General features: G+C 41.0%; 1 protein-coding gene across 5 annotated transcripts in view; it reads right to left on the reverse strand.

Moving 5' to 3' along the window:
* fhod3b (formin homology 2 domain containing 3b) overlaps positions 1 to 23,481 on the reverse strand; it is a 92,145-nt gene that overhangs the window by 65,416 nt on the left and 3,248 nt on the right. For all 5 annotated transcript variants that reach the window (XM_005738431.2, XM_005738430.2, XM_005738429.1 and 2 more), the window contains exons 2-3: positions 19,653 to 19,759; positions 14,294 to 14,358 (exon numbers count right to left, since the gene is read on the reverse strand). In XM_005738431.2, the coding sequence (XP_005738488.1) occupies positions 14,294 to 14,358; positions 19,653 to 19,759 (172 nt within the window). The remainder of the gene's footprint in view (positions 1 to 14,293; positions 14,359 to 19,652; positions 19,760 to 23,481) is intronic.

Genomic DNA, 23,481 nt, shown 5'->3' on the forward strand with positions numbered 1-23,481 from the left:
GGCCCTTAGGGTTAAACAGGATTGACCCCATTTGATCCTGACACCGCTGTCAGAAGCGGATCTATGCTTAGCTTGTCAAAGAAAGCTGAACACTGCGGCGTATCCTTGTTGTAAAACATCCACTAAAGGGTCTATAAAGTTTATTTTTTCTCTTGGAAAAAATGTTTAAAAGAAACCTCTTGACCATGGAAGACACTGCTATTTCTCTTTGTCGTTTGTGCTTTCTTTGCCTATTCAAAACTGCGTTTCAACAACACCCTTTCATCCACTATCTGTGCATTAATCTCATAATAGCAGTATGGGCTCATATGATTTTCAATGGAGCCCCAGTGAATGCACGCCAAGTCTGAAAAACAAACCAGTTAAATTTGTTCAAAATGACACGAGAGTCTCTATCTCAGGGCAAGCCAAGGCAGGGAAAACATGGCTGGTTGGCAGGTTAGGGTTAAACACTTCCTCTAAATGCTCAGACACAAAGGTCTCAGATGACAACATATGGCTGGAGTGAGGGTAGCTTTTAATGTCATTTTACGTATTGTAGCTTTTTCTCCAGCCTCAAACTGCTGACTTTGTCACAACTGAAAAATCTCAACAGTACAGTATGGTAATGTTAGGTTTAGATATCCAGGCCAAGTTTTACTCTATCATAATAAATTATCAATAATAAATGATTAGTATCATTTTTGGTGGATGTGTTGTTGTATTTTATAAAATAATAATTTAGTGTATGAATAAAATCATGGCCCTTCAAATATACTAGATTAGAAAAAACAATAATGGCGTCATTTTTCATGCCTTTTTTGTTTAAAACAGACCTAAACAACATTGCAAATAGAAGATTATTGAAGTTTATGTTTCTCCATATCACTGTTTCAGATCTATTGCACTACATGAATAGTCTGCCCTGTCTGAGATTTTGTTTTGTTTTTGTTTTGCTCCCTGCTTTTATGTGAGGGCTTCACATGTGACCACTTCCAGTAAATGTGGGATTGGGACGAAAAAGCTACCAATCACAATCAGCATTTCTTCTAGTCGCCCATGTGGCTGGAATCTAGCTGGTCTGATCAGAACGAGATAAATGTGTTTGTGTGTAGAAAAGCATAGCAGACAGCTTTTATAAGACAGGCGGGGTTTGCAGAGATGTAGACAGTAACTTTTTTAGTAAATTTTACGCACAGACAACAGGCATATCAAATATTTTATATGCTAAATGAATCCACCAGTTATTTGTGTGCAGGCACTTAATTATAGATGATTCGAAGCGTGCATAAGCAAGTATGAGTACCTCTTTGTCTAGTATCATGGTGAAAACCTGCAGTTGCATTTTCTTGTGATTGTCGGCTCAAACTTCACCAGTTTTGTTGTAACTGATGTAAAAAAAAAAAAGTTCAAAAACCTGAAGTGTGTAAATCCAGTGTTACAGTGTCTGTTTTCTCTGTTCACCGACTGTAACTGGTTAACAAAATTAATTTAACCATCAGTTATGAGGCATGCAATCGATCGACCGATGTGCAGGAAACAGTTTTGGAGGTGCTGCTTCTGTCGCTTTGCTGTGTGCTTCACTCAGCTGGAGCAGTGGAAACTTACAAGGGAGTCTGGGACTCATATGTGGTTCACGAGGACACATTAGATGTGCAGCTGCAGCATTCTTTGCGTGTCATATTCAACTTAAACTCAAATGATTTGGATTACAAAGTTCCCAAGCATTACCATTTTTGCCACACTGAGTCACCAGTGGTCTACAACATAAAGTTCATTAATGGGTGGTATACTTCCTGCCTCACAAGACAAGTGATTAAAGCCTGTAGTATAGATGAGAGGCTGACTATCCTTTTCTTTTAAGTTGACTGCAGTGATTGCATTTTAATGGACTCATGAGTATCTGTGGTGCAGCAGTGAAATGTGTGCCAGATCCTGCTAGCATATCATCATGTCCACAAAACAGGTGGCTAAGAGTACACGTTATTTATACCTGCCAATAAACATGTGGCAGAATCACAGTTGATGTTTGCCAGCAGACCCTCTGGATTTGATGTCGTCCTTTTATCGTACACTTAAAAATAGACCAAAATAGAATCAAAACACATTCCTTTTCGTCAGTTGCAGTTTTTACTGACATGTGTGACTTGTCTGATTGGCTAGTGCTCTTTGCTTGGTTAGAGTTACTGAGCCAATCAGAGTAGAGGCAAAATACAGGTAGGTCAAAAAACACATACGCTGCCAAAGTGTCAAACACTGGCTGAAAGCAGAAAAAATGTGTTAGTATGCTTTGCCAACCTAAGCAAAGTGTTTTTTGTTTTTTCCCCCACATGAATATTTTGGTAAATGTATCTACCCAACAAGGTAACGGATAGCCCTCTGAGATTTACTAAGATCAGACTGAAAATTTCCCCCCATTTGCTGCTTGGGAGGTGTTATTTTCAGCCTTTGCTCTGCATGTTTTCATACAAGTACACAAGATGACGGTGCATCAGAAAACTGCTGATTGAGATTATAGTTGGTGGTGGTGTTTAACTGGCGCATGCGAATCATGATAATGCAATCGATTTTTATTTAACAAACAGATGTTAGCATAATGTGTCCACCCTCTGTGTTTGCGTGTGTCTCGGAAGAGAAAATTCAGAGTGAAACCCTACACGGCTTCATTTAGCTTTTGTGTTGAACCTTGCTAATACAAAAGGCATTCATAATAGTAGAGAACAGACAGAGAGAGCTGCCACTGATGTCATTCAATTCTGAGGTCCAGACACTGGGAGAGATTCAAACATTTTTCATATTCCCAAACACAGAGATTAAAGGCTTACATTCAGGCTTTTATCTTATAAACAAGAAGTCTATGCAAAATATTTAAGTGCTTTGTGCGCTCAATGATCCTTAAGTGACCACTGACAAAACCACCAAACAACACATATGAGTAGATCTAAATGGATCAGAACAATGTCTGACATGCTCACTGAAAGATGAGCCTCAACTTTACACAGCTTTAACCACAGCAATGATGTAAACATGGCTCGCTTTCCTCACAGCATCAGGAAACATTACTTATGGGTTACACCAATTGAGATTTTCACTCCTCTTTACGACGCAGTCTAAGCAAAAGCAGACAATGTTTCTTTTGCTCTCACCGCAGAGGAAGATTGGGTAAGTTGTTTGTTTAAGTGTAATTATTATTATTATTTTTTCACACAAAAATTTATTGTTAAATTTAAGAACAGTATCCGCTTCCAAATTACCTCAGCTCCACCATGCTTCCTCACGATAAAGGGATTTTTATATACCTGTCGCTGACCAGTGAACGCAGCGTGCATTTTAGCGTCGACCTCTCTTGTAACCTGCAGTTCAGATGGAACCATCCTGAACATGCCTGAACCGCCTAAGTAGGCTTTTGGCTCAAATTCACACAAGACATTGGGGCCTTTCTCTCGCTTCTCTATCTATGGTTCTTTTCTTCTGCTCTGAAGAATGCAACAAAGGTTGTCCAGTCTTCTCTTGCTGAGGCCACTCTGAGTGTTCCCCTTAAGAGCCATGGGTGGGCTGCAAGAGGAGATTCTCCTGATGCTTGAGCTCTTTTTTTTTTTTCTAACTGGGGTCTCCAGTGGACAGTTTTCTGCTTCAGATGTAGCCTTAAACAAAAGCCAAGTAAGAACACTGTGGTTGCTTCAGTGATTGATGCAAACATTACACAGTTGCTACATTACCGACAATGTCCTCCACTGTCATTCCTTAGATAACCGTAATACCCGTTACATGTATTTGTTCACACATTGTTGAAAAGGCTGAAGCTCCCATTTATTTTTTTACATTTTACAAAACTCTTGAGTGCCACCCCCACTGCTTTGTTCAAACTAACGTGAGCAGAAAATATAGATATTATGTTTCATTAAAGATTCTACAACACAAATACAGTGGGGCAAAAAAGTATTTAGTCAGCCACCGATTGTGCAAGTTCCCCCACCTAAAATGATGACAGAGGTCAGTAATTTGCACCAGAGGTACACTTCAACTGTGAGAGACAGAATGTGGAAAAAAAATCCATGAATCCACATGGTAGGATTTGTAAAGAATTTATTGGTAAATCAGGGTGGAAAATAAGTATTTGGTCAATAACAAAAATACAACTCAATACTTTGTAACATAACCTTTGTTGGCAATAACAGAGGTCAAACTATAGGTTTACTATAGGTCTTTACCAGGTTTGCACACACAGTAGCTGGTATTTTGGCCCATTCCTCCATGCAGATCTTCTTGAGAGCAGCGATGTTTTGGGGCTGTCGCCGAGCAACACGGACTTTCAACTCCCGCCACAGATTTTCTATGGGGTTGAGGTCTGGAGACTGGCTAGGCCACTCCAGGACTTTCAAATGCTTCTTACGGAGCCACTTCTTTGTTGCTCGGGCGGTGTGTTTTGGATCATTGTCATGTTGGAAGACCCAGCCTCGTTTCATCTTCAAAGTTCTCACTGATGGAAGGAGGTTTTGGCTCAAAATCTCACGATACATGGCCCCATTCATTCTGTCCTTAACACGGATCAGTCGTCCTGTCCCCTTAGCAGAAAAACAGCCCCATAGCATGATGTTTCCACCCCCATGCTTCACAGTAGGTATGGTGTTCTTGGGACGCAACTCAGTATTCTTCTTCCTCCAAACACGACGAGTTGAGTTTATACCAAAAAGTTCTACTTTGGTTTCATCTGACCACATGACATTCTCCCAATCCTCTGCTGTATCATCCATGTGCTCTCTGGCAAACTTCAGACGGGCCTGGACATGCACTGGCTTCAGCAGCGGAACACGTCTGGCACTGCGGGATTTGATTCCCTGCCGTTGTAGTGTGTTACTGATGGTGACCTTTGTTACTTTGGTCCCAGCTCTCTGCAGGTCATTCACCAGGTCCCCCCGTGTGGTTCTGGGATCTTTGCTCACCGTTCTCATGATCATTTTGACCCCACGGGATGAGATCTTGCGTGGAGCCCCAGATCGAGGGAGATTATCAGTGGTCTTGTATGTCTTCCATTTTCTGATGATTGCTCCCACAGTTGATTTTTTCACACCAAGCTGCTTGCCTATTGTAGATTCACTCTTCCCAGTCTGGTGCAGGTCTACAATACTTTTCCTGGTGTCCTTCGAAAGCTCTTTGGTCTTGGCCATGGCGGAGTTTGGAGTCTGACTGTTTGAGGTTGTGGACAGGTGTCTTTTATACAGATGATGAGTTCAAACAGGTGCCATTCATACAGGTAACGAGTGGGGGACAGAAAAGCGTCTTACAGAGGACGTTACAGGTCTGTGAGAGCCAGAGATTTTCCTTGTTTGAGGTGACCAAATACTTATTTTCCACCCTAATTTACGAATAAATTCTTTACAAATCCTACCATGTGGATTCATGGATTTTTTTTTCACATTCTGTCTCTCACAGTTGAAGTGTACCTCTGGTGCAAATTACTGACCTCTGTCATCATTTTAAGTGGGGGAACTTACACAATCGGTGGCTGACTAAATACTTTTTTGCCCCACTGTATTCCTTATCCCAGTTATGGGCTGCGATTGAGCTTACATCAGCTCTAAAAATAACGACTGCACTTGCTGCTCGGCCTTGGACGTGTTTGAAGATGATAAAGAGAAACAGATACCCGTTGTTAGCTGTGAAGGCACAGTTAATATTGGATCGATATATGGTCTGCAATATCCACAATAATTCCACAGCTGCGTATCATGCCTGCACTCTGGGTGGAGGTCGATACTTTGGAGAACACGAACACAAGCGGATAGCTTTCAAATCATTAACACATCACCGCGAAACGCAGCATACTTTGTGCCTTTGCCAAATAACTTGCGGTGAATATTCCTGGAGTTTCTTTTGGAAAGCAGCCAGTTACCACAGCACAAGGTGGAGGCTGCAGATATTCCAGAGCTAGATAACAGTTAAGAGTCCTGCAGAGATAAAAAAAAAAAAAAAATGACATTCCTAATCTGTTTTACACTAAGAAGTCAAATAGCTATTGTTTACCTGATACAAATTCATACAAAATGTGTCAGAGAGATGCAAAGGCAGAATTAGCTGGAAGAATCTACAACTTTCCCACAGAACAAAGTAGCCCTATACAATGGCAAAGATTTGAAGTGGGAAGGATTCAGATTAGGTGACAGTCCAGCACTTCTCCACAACAGGAGAACAAATCTCTACCAGTTTCGTGAGTGGCGAAAAGATCACCGTCACATCCCTTCCTGCTTAGTCCTAAAGAGGTCGTATAAATCTTTATTTTTCCAGCTGATGTCAGCCTTAAGACCGAATCAATCTCAGCACATGGATGTTAGAAAATCCAATAATTCCCCCTTCAAAGCAAAACAGCAATGGTAAACTAATTCAGAGCCAGCCAGCTGTGGCAACAGTACTTGATCCAAGGTGAGAGAAGAAATAACAACACTGAATGAGTGACAGTTACTGTAACGACAAACAGGCTCTTAAGCATTCCTCATATTCTCCTGATGGATGCAGAGAGAAAGAGACATTTCCTTACAAAGAAGCGGACATCAAAGCTGAGGGAAACAAAAGGAGCCAGCGTGACATGTGAAGGAGGATGTGTGATGAATTGCATGGCCCACTAGGATTTGGCTGAAGGCCAGTGGGGTACTGAGTTAAAGGTCAGGTCTTTTTTTTTCTTTTTTCTTTCTTTCTAGTCAAGACTGGCACTCAGATTCTCCTTGCCGATACAGTATGACCATAACCCCAAACTCAGATCTCAAATATGACAAAGATGATAAATTAAAGACAACCTGAAAGTTCAGAGGTATAAAACACAAGGATGCATGCATCGGTTCAGTGTATGGGGGCATATTTAGAATATCAAACCCATAAAGCAAATAAAAAAAATCAGTAGCAGATTAAAATCTGCACCTGTCAGCTTAATGAGTTCAACCTAAGAGACAAAAATACTTCAACTTTTTGTAATTGTCACTTAACAGTTTAAGTCAGTTCTGGGATGAGCGATGCGCTGCCTAGATGCTAAAAAGGACAACTGCAACTGCTGTTCTTTCTTTAATTTATCATTTCCATTTCTGTTGGGAAAAAAAAACATTAACTGAAGAACCTTCATAAAGTTGTTATGAACATTTTTCAATAATTAGCTTTTCTAACTCCTTTTAAAGAACAAGCAGTCGTTCCAAATAATCAAGGAAACAACGACCAGAATTCCACAATGAATCTAAGGCATCAGATTTCTGTCTAAAGCGGCCTGATAAAACAAACTCGGATCATTTTAAACACCCAGATGTTCAATATTACTTCAGTATTACTTGCACAGTTTCAGCACCTGCACATGTAGAAGTGAGCAGCTATCAGGCGTTTCAGGTTTCTGCTTAGGATACGGACACTCTTACAGCTAACACTGCGCTTGATGTAGATCTCTCTTGAATCTACATCAAGGGAGGAACTACCCTTCTTGCGAATGGGTATTTAGTGACACCATGAAAACAACATAAACCTTAGATTACACTTCTTTATACACTGTTTTACAAAGTGAAGTTCCCCCTTCCCCAACTATTAGAAATCAATGTTTGCTCTACAGGAGTAGTAAGTACTGATGACCTTCACCAAATTAATGTGATACTGAAGAATTCTTTCAATTCCTGTCCCATTAGGCTCGTTATGTTATCTCCAGATTTTTAGAAAAAACACCTCTGTGGTTACTGAGATTCATGGCGATTGTGACTTATGACAGAAATCTGACGCCAAACAAATAGTTAAGAAACATAGCAACCAACAGAATGCAACATTTCACTCAGCTCTTCTTTGTCCTCCATTCAAGGAGGACAGATGGAGAGTAAAGACACCTAAAAGCTCAACTCTAAACCCAAAATAGATTCCTGCAAAGACATCAATAAACATTTCTGCGCATACAGCGATTAAATGCAGGGTTTATGCACAAAAACAACAACAAAAAAAGACTCCTCCCACCAGCTTCAGCTGTTTAAAAAACTGTGGTTACCGAGGTTATACACCTGTCCACTTCAACAGTCTCACAGCAGTGGTGGTCTGGTTCGCATAGCATCCACTCTTAGCTCTCCAACATACACGCCGTAATGTGCATCTTGGACAAACTATATTCTCTTATAACCTGCAAAAGTTTCACCTATCAGTCATCTGATTTTGCTACAAAAGTCTGGGCAGCTGTCAGAAGTGAAGGGGGAAGAGTAAAACAGAGAATTTACAGCACTGAAACATCCCTTCTTATCCACAGGGACAATGTTTAGTCCCCTGGTCAGGCTGCACACTCAGCCTTCTCTGGCAGTCCTGTAAACACAGCAGGAAAAAAACACTCCGCTCGTGGATGAAAATGTAGACAGCGAGCTTCTTTTCTGGATGGGTGAGGAGCAGCGCTGAGGGGCCTTACAACTAGAAACAGATGGTTTCTTAATATGTGCATACCTTTGGATGAGTGTGTGTGCGAGTGAATGCGAACAGATGAGGGCGCTTATGTGAATTGATGTAGAAGTCTATTTGTGCAATATGTGAAGCAAATCTACAGCAGAGCAATTAACTCTAATCCCGTTAAATAGATTTTTATATATATGGAACATTTTTGTATTTTAGGGGCGACGACAGAGGGACGTAACGCAAAATGAACGGAAACACTGAGCTGCACTGTTGCACGTAAACGCCACATTAACCTAAGCCACGTTGTTATCTCACTGCATGTGGCTGTTGGGCTCACGGCCAAACAGAAAGAACATTTAAAAAAGCAGAATGAGTCAAAGTGTGAGATGAGCCTTCCAGTGATCTCGTGTTACTATCAGCTATGATTTGAACAGCAAGACCCATTCCCCTCACTTTTCTTGTTTGCTGCCTCAGATTTCTCTTCTTTGGCACAGCGTTGTTTAGGTTGGCCTCCTGGGGAGACTCTGAGACCATGATCCCATTTTGGAGTCTCTTTGAGGCCAGTGAAAGCGATGGCAGTCCAGGCCATTTGATCATCTTACGTCTCCCACGTGCCATGTGATATGCATGTTTTTAATTATTCTCCTCTTGCCTGGCACTCCCCTGCCTCAAATGTGGCTTGTTATTGGATTTTATTGCTTTGATTTGACTCCAAAGTGTGGTGACTCCAACCCTGGGGATTTTCTCTATGTACATACAGCCATCTAAATATGCATCGTGACAGACATGAAGGATTAAAATGGTGATAACAATCAAATAGGAAATTCAAATAAATATTTTTAACTTGGAAAGTAAATCCCTTGTTTCCTTACAAAATTGTAGCAAAAACTTCATGCAGATCCTAAGTTTTTAATAACCAAGTTAACTACTGGAGTTACTTTTATGTGTGTGGACAAAAAGTGCAGATCGCTAAGTACATATCTGGCAGGGTGTCTGGAAAAAACAGACACTGTGGCTGGGAGCAACACGAAAACCCACAGGTGATCTTATCATTTTAAGCTATTGTGCTGACATCACCCATTCACACACACAATAATAGATTAATTAGACAAACAAACATGTAAAGAGCCCAAGCTCTTAATGTGCACTGTTAGTTGCCAGGAACTAATCTTCCAGCATGGTGTGCAGAGGGATAATTGAAGAAAATTTACAGCTCATAGTCTTCCACTTTAACGACCACAGAGTTTTCAGTTGTGAACCTGAAGATCAAAACTACCAATTTGACAAAATTATAGCTTTAAGAGAAAACACAAGTCAACAACGAGCGGTCACAATGATTCATGCCCTGAGCCCGGATTATAAGAGGTTGTAAAAGACAAGGCAGATAATCCAGCGAGAATGTGTCGCCTCTGATTACAGCTGCCACTCTTCAGCTGGGATCAGTGTGTTGACAGATGAACCTGCTCTCAAAGGGAAATATCAACAAACTTGAGCTTTGAAATGTATGATTTCGACCTCTGACAATAGAAGGCATTTGCTAATAAGAAAGAAAAAGCTTTGCACTACCCTAACTTGTGATGGCTCTCTATGGGTATTACAGTGACAACATAATTTGCAGACTGCAGCTGACAGATTTACCACATCAGATATTTAGCTTTGCATAAATCACACGATTTGGCACAGGAGCAAGCTCTGATCATATACACTTACCTGACAGTTTGTTAGGTACACCTCTTCAACTCCTCAGTAAAACAAGTATTAGCCAATCACATTCTAGCATTTCAATAGATGTAGGCATCGTAGAGTTGACCTGCTGACGATTAAACACAGTATCAGAATGGGGAAAAAAGGTGATCTGAGAGACTTTGAAGATGGGATGGTTGTTGATGCCAAAGGGGTTGATATGAATATTTCAGAAACTGCTGATCTACTGGGATTTTCCACATAACAATCTCTAGGATTTATAGAGAATGGTCTAAAAAGAGAAAATGGAAAAACAAAAAGGCATTTGAAAATGCCTTGTTGCTACCCTGAAGTTAGAGGGAAATGGCCTAGACCAGCGGTCACCAACCTTTTTTGCGCCACGGACCGATTTGTGCCCAACAATATTTGCCTTTAAGGTGTCGCAGATAAATACAACAAAATAAAACTAGTACCGGTACCGAAAAAAAGATTTATTCATAACACATGTGAAAAGACCCAGGAAAACCGAGTTAACGATAAAAACGATAACAAAATAACGCTAAAAACCGATATAAACCCTGAAAAGCATACATTTCACACCCGAGTCTCAACTCTCACGGCCCGGTACCAAATGACTCGGTGGCTTGGGGGTTGGGGATCGCTGGCCTAGACTACTTTGATAGCTGATAGGAAGGAGAGAGTAAGTCAATTAACAACTCATTGTAACCGCGCACGAGACATTGAACCTTGAAGCAGATCCAGACAGAAATCAGCTTCTGCTGTAACATTCAGATGGTGCGATCAGAGTTTGGTGTGAGCATGAAAACAGGGATTAAGCCTGGCTTCCATCAATGTTTCAGGTTGGTGTTGTGGTGTAATGGCATTTGGGATATTTTCTTGGAACACATTTTGCATTATTAAACCACACAGTCTACCCGAGTATCATTGCTAACCACGATTATACTTTTACGACTACAGTGTGCCCATCTTCTGATGGCTGCTTCGAACAAATGACCTCCACAGTTCCCAGTTTTCACTTCAATCCACGTCATGGATGTGCAATCGACAAATTTGCAGCAACTGTGTGTGTGATGCCATCATAACAATAAGATAGACAAATCTCTCTCTGAGAAATGTTTTCAGCCTCTTGTTGAATCAGTAAAGAAGAATTAAGGCAACTTCGAAGGCAAAAGCGGGCCCATCGCAGCCCACTGAGTCTATATCCACATATGATTCCACAGAAAGCTATTTTGGAATTTTTACTTTGTGAGAACTGCTAATGATTACAAAGCACATGTGACATTTGTTAATTCTTAACTTGGTATCCCTATTAAAACATTCTGCGGCTCACACTAATACATCTGTCTGTCTTCAGCCTCTTCATGCCATGACAACACAGCAACTCCCGCAGCTTCAGAAACAAAACTGCACTTAAAAAGAGGACTGGCAGACAACAGGAAAATAATCACGAGATTGCTTTAATCAGGCCCTCAATACCACATCTAGTTCACCAACAACAATAACAGCCTAAAGATCTAAACAGACCGGGCCCGACGCTAACGCACTGAGGTTATTGTCTAAATCCCGAGCTGCTATGCTGGTCCTACAAAATGCAAACAAAGCTCAAACTATAACTTCTACAGGTTATCCAAAGACAAAAAATGAATCAAATGAAACCTTATGACATAAATACAAATACCTAAACAGCTTCAGACTGCCTCCACATAGTGCTCTGGATCTTTTATAGTGAGATATCCATTCCACTGTTATTCATTACATTCATCATTGCCCAGCACTGTTTATGGCCTCTAAGCTCCAGGAAGGCTCATACTAACAAGCCAATCTAGTCAAACAGTCACCTGAACACCATAAAAGTGAACACAAGTCATTTAGGCTTCATTTATCGTAAATGTTAGCGATTATAAAACAGCTCAAGATAATGAAAATACGCTTAGCTAAAACATAGTTTAATGCCAGGTAGGTACTTTTAGCACACAAAGAAACCAGATGATCTCACTTTGTGATTACAACAGCAGCGGATTAGTAAAAAGCAGTTTAATAAACCATTAACTCCTTGGGTGAAGCATTTCCTTCCTCCCCTCTGTTGCACAGATTTCTGTCTTGACATATGCATGTGAGTGCTAATGACTATGATTAAGGAAGCCCGGATTAGGTCTCGCTGTGGTTCATGACACATACACACAGACAGACAAATAGAAAGCTGCCCCTGTGATGAGTACATTTGGAGAAAGCCAAAAAACCCAGATAACGTAAACAAGGCAATGTACGGCTTAATTCAAACTTGAAATACACGCAACGTGTTTTCCACAAAATAGTGCTAAATGATACCGATTAGAATACACACCGCTGTAACCAACTCATCACTCATGTTCATGAAGGGGGCCTCTAGGATAAACAGAATATCTTAACGACGTGGGTGTACTATTCTAGCACACAATCTTAAGTGTGCTTAAGTGTGCAAAAAAGAAAAAGAAAATCCAGAGCTTTAGACAATCTTAGTGTTAAAGCTACTTTAATGCCTCCGTACATCTATTACTGGCTCTTGTACAAACATATTTTATTACAACAGAGTGCAGCTTTCTTTTTATTTTATTGCACGTGATTATTAATTATATGCAGACAAAAGAATGTGGCCAGCTAAAGAACAAAGTCACTGAAATTTATAGGCATTTTAGAGAAATACTCCATCCGTTAATACAGAGCAAGGGCAAAGCCTGAAGTATAGCACGCCATTTGTGCTTGGGAAACTAATGAATTATGTACTACACATAACAAGAAAATCACCCAGTAATTCTGTACTCATGGGGCTACGAGGTAAGCTCACTAGTCAGATAAAATTAGGCTCAAATGTCTGGACAATTTACAGTAACAGTGACCACCTCAGCTTGAGGAAATAAATCAGCTAACCACCCAGGCATTCACCGAGGGAGACTGGAGAGGGGCAACAGGTGGCTGTCAACTTAGAGAGAAAGAGGGTCATCATCCACTTAGAGAAGAGCAGCAAGTCTGTCGGTCACTCCCCAGGCTCCACTAAGCTAAGCCAAGCACCAGCAGGAGGAGAGAAGAAAGCCAGTTCAGTTGTGAGTTGTGTTCAGCCAAATATTCACAAGTACAGCCACGTTAAACGTGTGACATGTTACATCAAGCACTGATTAGAAATGACTTTTGGTTATCCACTGTTATTAAATCAGTATCGTTAACAACAAGAATTTAACAATGCATAACATATGATAGGTCTACTGTATCAATTACATAATTACAGTGTAAAACACATGAAAGAGAAATCCTTTTTTTGCAATCAACATGCGCAAACTTGAGTTAATCAGGTTGGAGGAAAAGCTGTGTTTCTCCGTTGTCTCATCAGTCCCTGAACGAGCAATTTTCCCAACCTTTCCATTATCATCAGCAGGTACAATAAACAACCAAGAAGGACCCTCAGATAGTTCTCTCATCATAGTGACCTCATTCAAATGAAAAATGTCTGTGTTTTTGGTTCACTTGTACTGCAAGCAGCCAAATATAAAATCTGACAATTTACAGCCTAATAGCCTTTGCAGACCTTGGGTTATTTTTGCACTTGATGCCTGCAGAGGAGGCATGTGTTCCTCCGAATGACACTACCGACAGCCTCAATGCTCTACTGGAAAATGACTTCTTAAAAGCATGTGGAGTAATTTATTGTATTAAAAATATTTTAAAAAGGTAACAAAACAGATAAAACCTTGTTGGTTTAATCTTTCCATAAAGATGTGGAAAAATAAAGTAGCTAAATCTAAATCAGACAGTACAATGCAGTTAGTAAAAGATTAGCCATCCTCAGTTTAATCAAAAGGCTTTTTGTGTGTGAGCGTATGGGTCGGCACACATGCCATGTGCATGCATGTTTGCATATGTTTTCACTCAGCTCTATGCTGGTTCCCTCACATTACTCAAAGATACCAGGAGGCCCAATTAAACAAAGTGACAGAACCCAGTAAGTCCAAAAACATAAAATGTTTTCAGGGTTTGCTCCGTGCCAGTGCTCTGTGTTCGTACTGTTGCTGAAACGCTGCAGTCACTTGGCTTTTTTCCACAAGTGCTGCTGTGCAACTTTTACAAGGATCTACATAAAATAATCAACTGGTGACAGAGCTAATTAAAGCTGATGTAGTCAGAAGGAGACAAATTATAGAGGGAAATGTGACAAATGCCGAGTTTGGAGCACAGTTTTATTACTCACCGATGCACGCGTGAACTCTGACTGATAGCTGCGTTCGAAGAATGATGCCGTGTTTCTTTCCTCGTCTACAAAGACAAAAGACAAACGGAGATAAAGCAACATGTCAGAAGGTATTGGACCATTGTGATCATTTCAATTTTCATGTGCGTGCCAGACATAGGTGCACATGTTGACAGGATAATGGAGCTGAAAAGCTGTTGTTAAATGGTGCAAAATGATCTTCGAGCCTTTTTCAACAAGTTATTCTGTTCCGTTTCAGGCAACATTTGCAGTTTGAACACAGCAGGAAGCAGATCAGGGAAAAGGTCTTCATCAATGAAAATGAAGGATGGGAGCAACTCTGAGGTCAGCTCCACCCCCTGCGTTAATGGAGATATGCCAAGACCCTGTCAGCATCCTGTCAAGAGCTCACAATGTGCGAATGAAAATCAAAAACAAAGAAGACAACAATGCCCCTGAATGCTATTCAGTCCTGATAGTGAATGTGAGAACAGTTTAGATCCCTCAAAAGTTAATTCTCTAGTGTCTGTGAACAGACACTGAAGTTTGCAAAAGTTCAACTCTCAATACTTTGCTGCTCCCATACTCGGTGTGTGGTACTCCCAGACCTAATCATTTAACAGTTTTTAATTACTTTCATTTTAAAAATAAAAAAATTATAAAGTGGGTTGGTTGATCACCATTTTGCTTGAGGTTAGATCCTTCATTGGGCCTTTAACCTCCCAACTACCTAAAGAAAAACACAAACAAACCTAGCAGGCCAAATGTAGACAAGAGCACAGCAGGTAGAGTTGCGCAACACCCCCCTACCCTCCCTTCCTAATTTGGCTCACTGACAAATGGGCTTTTATGCTGGCTGCACAGAGTTTGTGTGATTGTTCTGACCGGCGCAGTGCCAGCAGCAGACTGTCACTTTCAAACCGTCGGGCGTGAGCGGCTCTGACAGAAAGAGAAAAAACTGTATCGGTGCAGAAGGCACTTCCTACTGCTGCTTCGCCACATACAAACAGACCCAGACAGACTGACACACTGACATTTTTCCTGCCCCAACCAGTCAGCGGGAGGCCGAGCTGATACGCGCACAAGCGCGTGACATGACAGGGGAAGTCTGCTTATCCTCACTGTTTATCAAATATAATATCTCGCAACAGGCAGAGGTGACACAGGAGCAACATCTGTCAACAGGGCCCTTCGCTGCGAGATGAGACGGCAAACAGGAACTTTATCCCTTGTGATGCTGTTGAGGCAAATCGGTAACTAGACCCATTTTGTCACGAATGTCTGCTTTCTCTCCGCTTAGATGCAACAGTATCCCTGTGCTTAACCAAGACCTGAGGCTACACAGGCCAACGTGCTCATTATCAAATTAAACAAACGTGCATGGAATATAAGTGAGGTTTTCAGACCCCGACCCCCACCACCACCAATTAAACTTGAAAATTGAACACTCCTGCAGACAGTGCTGCAGGCCTATAAAAGATGGAGCCCAAACCTTCTTAAACAATGAAAACTATAAAGAATGTCAGCTAAATAACAAATTGGGGGCATGCTGGTATATAATAGTGAGCCATGAAAATCTTGTGAGCCAAATTAACCTTGATTCATAATATACATGAAGCTTCTGAAATAGGTGAATCACTGAATTACTACTTTTTATAATATCACGAAAGGACTGAATGCAATCTAAACCACTTACTTCCTACTTATGTCATACTTCCTGACCATTACACAAGTCGAATGGTCAAAAGTAGAGCACTTGATAATAGATTAAATGAAAACATATGGACATTGTTATTTTGTATGAATATTTATAAAAAGTAGTGGGCATTTCAAGGCACCAACCAAATGCTCATCATCATCAATTTCTCTATCAAACATAGCAAACAGGAATGCAGCTGCAGAAAGTTAACAACTGTACCCGACAAAAAAAATAAATAAATAAAAATTAAAAAAATAAAACCTTACGTTCCCCATCTTGATTGCCCCTTTACTGCCCCGTTGTACAGCACCTCATAAAGCTCGGGCTTAATCCTCACACAGAGCAGCAGCAACTGGACCGGTGGATGCCTGCCAGCTCAATGCTCTCTGGCTTTATCTAAGGGAGCATTACTGGCCCTGTTTATAAAACATCACAAAATGTGTACCCACAGAAAGTGAACACACATACTTGGAATACAGTAAAGCCAGTGCTTCCCCTCAAAGACCAATTAATGCCAGACAAGAAGGCCCCGCTGAGGTCTACTGACTCAGCACTTCTTGGACACCCCTGTTCGAGAAGGCTCCCGTATCACTGCGTCTGTAGCGGGACCTCCAGTGCCCGAGTAAGCCAGGTGGGGTAAAGTTTTAATTCTGACAATTACTCTGGTTCTTTTCAAGTCAACTTTTTCTTCTTCAAATGAAAACCTTGTGTGCTTCGAGCATCTATGAAACAATGTCCAAGTGGGTCAGAAAAAAAGCGAAAATAAAGAAAGCAGAGCTGCCCTCGGAGACATGAAAGGATGTGATGAGAAACGCTGAATTTCTGAGGCCTTCAGAGCAAGAACGGATAGATTTTTAATATGTCTGACTTTTGAATAGTTGTCAAACACATCAGAAACACTCAATAAAACCAGCAAGAGCATTTTCAGCATATAATTGCTGGCTTTCTAACAGAAATTACATCTACTACAGCGTGAAATGCGAAAAGGTGAAAGAAAATACTAAAAAAAAATCCACATGCTGAATCCATTATCCAGTCAATAACAGCATTTCATGTTATCCTATAAAGACAAGCCAGGGAATATGTCTTACAATGTGTCAAGCTCGACACATAACTCAACACTATCGCACAACACTGTTTTTCCCCTAAAAGATCAAAAACAAATTTGCTACAACTTTTCTATCCATCCTGGTCCTACGAGAACACGTCCCGCATACTCCACCTCCAACTACAGTGCCAAAAAAACAGCGTGTGTGTCAATCTATCACAGCTAGAATACACACACACTCTGCCAGGAACTGTGCAGATATGCCTGTGCACGTGTCTGAACTACATGGTCAGTTTGTAACCAGAAGTGGGGTGGTATCAGAGAGGGGACAAGGGGATTTACGAGTCACAATCTTGTATAGCTGAGCTACATAACGTGGCGTGGAAGTGATTATGGCCCTTAAGCGCCCGTGACATGGATATCTCCTGGCTCTCGCTGCATTCTGTCAGAGGATCATACTTTAATCTGATTGTAAAGACACTAGGTATGACACAGGCGCCTCAGGAATGTAACCTGTCATTAATATCAATTACAAATGGATTCAATTGCCAATGATCAGGGGAGCTCAGAACTATTGCACTACTCCCTTTTCTAGTAGTAGGTGACTTAGCTTAAAGCTAAAATAGTGAAAGCATGATGAAAGCATCATTTTCGCTTGTCATCTGAAGTTATTGCAGGAGGTTTATTTTGAGATAAACGTGGAAAACCCAGAAAGTAAAAAACAACCGTTGGTTTTGTCTGGCAAGTCAGCTTTTTTTTTCTTCTTTAGGTTAAATCCTTGGGTGTTATGACTGCTGCTGACAGATCATATGCAGTAAAAATGAGAGCGAAAACAAAACAAAATGGAACAAGTAAGGGTGAAATCCCTCATCAGACCTTTTATTGGCTCAATAATCATCAAATCAAGAACACTGAGCAGTGGGGGGCGTAATTCTGGGCCCATCAGCACTGCAAAAAGCCAATGAGCAGCACTGCCCTATTTTTACTAAATAATTGGCTAACCACCTTCACCCCCCCCCCCCCCAGCCTCCTCAGACAACGCTGTGTGGGTTTAATGACACACATCCATACCAGCTCGTGCCAGCTGGCACAACACCGACCCATGCAGGCTCAGTCTTTGACGAGAGAAGAAGTGGACCACTTTAACCTCACAGCTCTTAATAGCCTCCAATAAGCTCCTAACAATTTCAGCTGGAACTGGGAAAGGCCAGCACTACCAACTTCCAACAGAAACACCAAGCCAGAGAGCAGCTTATGAATTTCAAGTTAGACAAATAAATCCATACATGTTTGTGGTCCAACTGACCAGGAACTTTCATGCCAACCTTTGGTTTGTGATCATCTAAAGTGGGCAGTACATGAAGGATGTATCAACATACTGCACAGTACATGAAAAAAAAATGTATGGAGCCAATAAAGTAAATGGCCAAGGAAAATGTATGAACCAGAAGTTAACCTAACACAACTGTGAACTTTTTCTTCATCCAGCTCCAGGAGCTGTGTCAAGCCAAAGCAATATCTACCTACACATTACGCAGAAACAATATGGCTAAATCGTTAGCTGAGTGTTAGGAGGGTGTATACTGTGTAGCTGCCCCAGTGCTCTAAATGAGAACCAAAGTAAAGTCACAAAGAGATGTGGGTGATTACTCATGAGACATGACTAGAACACAAGTGGTTAAGATTACAACCTTGGTGCCACTCGACACAAATAGATCAATTTATGGAAATTCCAGGATTTTTCAGTCTACTAAAAAAAGGGCACCAGTATCACCACCGAACCAACTTTATAAAATCCTGCAACTGCTACTACTGCAAGGTCTTTTAAAAATACAACAAACACGATCATTTTAGTGACCTGCATGCAGATAAAATACCCTTGAGAGACTCACAAAACCTATGTGAGGAAAATCAGAGTCTCTTTTTCCTAGGAGACTCTCAGGTGGAGTAAAGACCTTCTCCTCTGTTCTTTTAATAGAGGAAGGCACAGTTCAAAAAAGGATCATTCGGAAAAGGGATCATTCATTCTAGATCCAAATAAGTATCATTAGACAAATCCCTTTAATAGTATTAAATTAGGCAAAGGAATATAGTAAAAATGTTTATTAATATGCATTCCCAGTGGCAAGGATTAAATACTATAGCTTTTCCCTCTTGTCTTGCTTCAAATCTCTCTTCCACTAAAAATACTCACATTGTACTGAAATATGCCTGACTGTCAAGATTTTTTTAAGTCAGACTGTTGTAATCAAAAGCTTTAAAATCACTCAGTCCCCCCCCAAAAGAAAAAAAGTATTTGCACCGCTATTTGACCACAGCAACAGGAACAATCTATTCCTGGACAATCAAAATCTGGCAAGCATCGTACATTACTGTATCCACCTGCTAGACCGTGCCAGTCCCACTTTAGTTTTCAGCTTGAGTGGCTCTGGCATCAGTCTGAGCAGCACCTTTTGAAGTGCAAGGAATATTAAGGCCAAGTTTTTTAACGCCAGAATCTAGTTTTATTTCAGCTTTTTAAATTCAGCACAGTGTAGAGAATGTTCTTCATTTCGGCGGCTGTGCACATTCGCCGAGAGTGGAGACAGAAATGGCGGCGATTATTATCTTACCCTCCATCCTCCTGAAATCCCTCCAGTTCATCTCGCTGTTCTGCCAGCGTAGATTCCAGGTCCAAGTAGCTTCCATTATGGGACAGCTGAAGGGCACAGTCATCGGGCTAAACAGGAAAAAGGCACAGTCAGCATGTATTCAAAATGCTGTGTTAAGAGATATTTATGAGCATTGACAGTGGAAAGATGCTTTGGGAGCTTCTGAATTGAATGACACACATCAGCTGAACAAATGGCACTGACATCCAGGGGGTTTGAATAACTATTTGTGTTTCACGCCCATGCAGGCACACAACTTTAAAGCTACACACAAATGACTCGTAAGAATTTTAGACAAGTAACTTTCTTTAAATATTTTAAAAACTTTGCTGTTTCGATGGCTCCACAGACACATGCGTAGCATATTTCAGGTCTATGTCTGTTCGCCGTGAACCACAGAAGGCTCTTTTATCAGCTCCTGTCAGTGCTCTACAATGAAAAACTGTGCAAGGTTGCAGAGAAGTCATGCAGATTTGAACGAGCTTGGCAGTCTGCTGCCTCTTATCTCGCTGCTCTCCTGTCTGATAAACTATCATCACATATGATGACTTTGCAGAGGAGGTATGATTTGTCTGGTCTTGAATGGTTGTCATCACCAGACTGTGGTCAAAGAGATGAAGAATGAGAGTGACTGTTCACTTGTCTGTTTGACCTCCAAATTGGAGATATTAACCTATTTATATTCAGAGTCTGTCAGCTCCACGGGACAGCGGCTCCAACAGCGAAGCAGAGGAAAGGAAAACAAATACCATTATAGGAGGGCGTACATATGATGCGAGTGCAGAGAGTGGCACTGCTCTGCACCATCAACAATCCGAGTGTCTAAACCAACAACGATTTGTACAAATACGTTGAACTCCAGTAACCTGTCTTTTTTGTCAGCCCTCACTTGGGCTTTGTAAAGCAACAAAGGCAATGATACCCTTCCATAAATACTACTTACATAGGCAGCCTGCAAGAATTTCTCTCTTAATGCACAACACATGTAAACATAAGTTTAACATGCAAAACCATGTGTTTTTTAAATCGGACCAGTTATTGCCTGGTCCGATGCAGTTCAATTTCCTTCCGCATATGACAGTAACTTAATTAAACGTGAAAGAACAACCCTGGGAAAGACATTACAGCTTTGATCTGTTCAGCCACTCTGCATTACTGCACTACAGCACTCAAGGACTGTGTCATATTTGAGAGCTGAAACAAAACATGTGGTTGGTTGGGATAACTTTCAGTCTCTCTCCAACTCACTCTCTGGCTCGGAGCTGTCTTGTTTGCTGCCCAAACCAAACGATTATTGGGAATATAAAAAGATGTAGAAGCGGAGCTGAATATCATTTTTCTAAAGGAGACATCGGGGGATGAGGCAAAGAACGGGGTTGACGCAGGAGACAGGTGAGGAGATCGTGCCCTTCCCAAGACATCTGCAAGTCTTATTTGTAGATGTTCTTCAGGTGAGGCAGGGCGTGATAGAAAAAGACTTGTGAGTGAAAACAAGCACATCTATTCTGCACATAGTCGGTAGCGGGAAGCAAGTGATTCTCCAGATTACAAGACAGATTCTGGCCTGACAGGAAAACCAGGCATAGGGGCCCAAGTTAGGCCCATGATTTCTTCTTTTTTTTTCCCTTCTGTTTTTTTATGCCTATGGACTGACATGCCTTTGAAAATAAAAAGAGGGATAGTAATATGAAATGTTGCATGACAGAGAAGACACTTTAAATCATACTGTATGGAGTGACCAGTAGCTGGGCCTTAAATAACCTGTAAGACACTCAACAATCCCAGAAACAACGTATTTTTGTTGAATGTCAACTTTACGTTTCCAAATGTGGTTTCCTTAATGTTTGAAAAAAATATGTACTACATGACCATAAGCCAGTAGAGGTTAGCCTTTTTGTCCATCCATCTATTTTATTCCACTTATCCATTTCAGAGTTACAGGAGGGGCTGGAACACACCTTGGACATGTTGGCAGTCCGTTACAGGGCTAACGCAGAGAGACCGACAACCATTCACAGTCACACCTGGAGAGGACTCACACAGGCACAGGGAGAAAATGCAAACTTCCCATGATGCACTGAGCATTTCACCTTCACTCACTTCTTTTCACTCTTTTGTACTTACTGTATATGCCGCTTTGCATTTAACTACGGTACTAGTTATTATTAATAATTAAATGGCTCTCGTCCACAGCGTGTCTTTCGTCCTGTCACCCACCCCTCACCCCCAAGCAGCCTGGTTCTTCCTGAGGTTTCTTCCTGTTAAAAGGGAGATTTCCCTTCCCACTGTTGCCATGTGCTTGCTCATGGGGGGGCATCTGATTGTTGGGGTTTTCTATCAGATATTGTAGAGAGAAATTTTACGTTACAATATAAAGCTCCTTAAGGTGGCTATTCTTGTGATTTGGTGTTATATAAATAAAACTAAACTGAATTGTATAAGCCCTATAATTATGACTGTGCAAATGCCACTAAATTACAATCCAAAAAACCAAAATACATTATTACAGGTAGATTTGTCATTTTGCTATTTTATACTGTATATATTATACTTTAAATTATACTTTACATACTGAAAAAGATGGATTAGATAACAAGACCAAACAAAATATTTGTACTCTTTCAGCTTCACTCTGTATCACAACCTGAACTGCACAAAACACTGGGCTGAATCTGCAGCTGTAACCAGTAATTAGCCAACTGTGGAACCAAGAAATGCAATTCCCCACACATGGGTTTGACTTGCAGACCAAAATCAACAAAGGCAAGAAAAAAAACTAAAAAAAAAAAAAAACTTGCAGTGAATTACACAAGTTTGCCATTAACTAATCCCCATCTGTACACCCATCTTTTCTTCCATATAGCCATAAATCTATCCTCTAACCAGTGTCACTTTAGGCGCTCTTTATATAATCAGTGTGGATTACTTCACAGGAATTACAATGTACAACCAGGCCAGGTTGATGCACTTTAAACAGCTCTTAATCCAGGAATAAGTGCTACCAGATTATCAGAGGCAGAGACTTCTTTAGCTGTCTCCTGCCCAGGACTTGAACCCACAGTGGCCCTGTGATGGCCAAGTCCAGAGAAGCAACCACAAGCTCCTCTGCTCACACACTGAGGTCTGGCCTCTCCCTTCAACCACCATACTGTGGTCCACTGACCAGGAAGGCAGTTAAGGCAGAAAGAACTAAAAATAAACACCATGCAATTTCAAAATTAAAACTGCTATCTCACTCCAAATTTCTTTATATTCCAGATGGGAAAGACATTTGGAAAGCTAGCTGTAAGCAGCGATGAGGGGGCCAAGCAGTTCAGCGGGTCATAGCCTGCAGTTTGATCTCATTGTGTTAAAAGTGTGGCTGTGAGCACTGAAGGGAAAAACAAGTTCTCTATTATTATTTATTTATACAAACAAAAAGTGGTGCCAGCACAATAATCACTGATTTAAAGCAAACAGATCATCAGTTTGGAAACAAATGACATTTTTTGGTTCTTGCTATTTCTCCAAATGGTAAACTGCACTCTGACCCAAAAATGGGTCAAGAGTGTTGATGACATATGAACTCACTTCCTGTTTGGTAGCTCTAATGGAAACAGGGAATATGGTTCACTAGTAATGTGTGTTAACAGAGCTGCAACTTTGACCAGCGGAGTGCTCAACATGTAGACAGGACAACCCTTTTTTTTTTTTTTTTTTAATTTAATCACACACAGGGGCTGCCATTAACTTGACCAGCAGAAGAAGACAGAGCAGAGAAAACGGTAAAGACGTCTATATAGCAACCACA

This window comes from Pundamilia nyererei, unplaced genomic scaffold (genome assembly GCF_000239375.1).
Source record: "Pundamilia nyererei isolate P.nyererei 1_Seehausen unplaced genomic scaffold, PunNye1.0 scaffold00084, whole genome shotgun sequence".
In the NCBI taxonomy this organism is placed as follows: Eukaryota; Metazoa; Chordata; class Actinopteri; order Cichliformes; family Cichlidae; genus Pundamilia; species Pundamilia nyererei.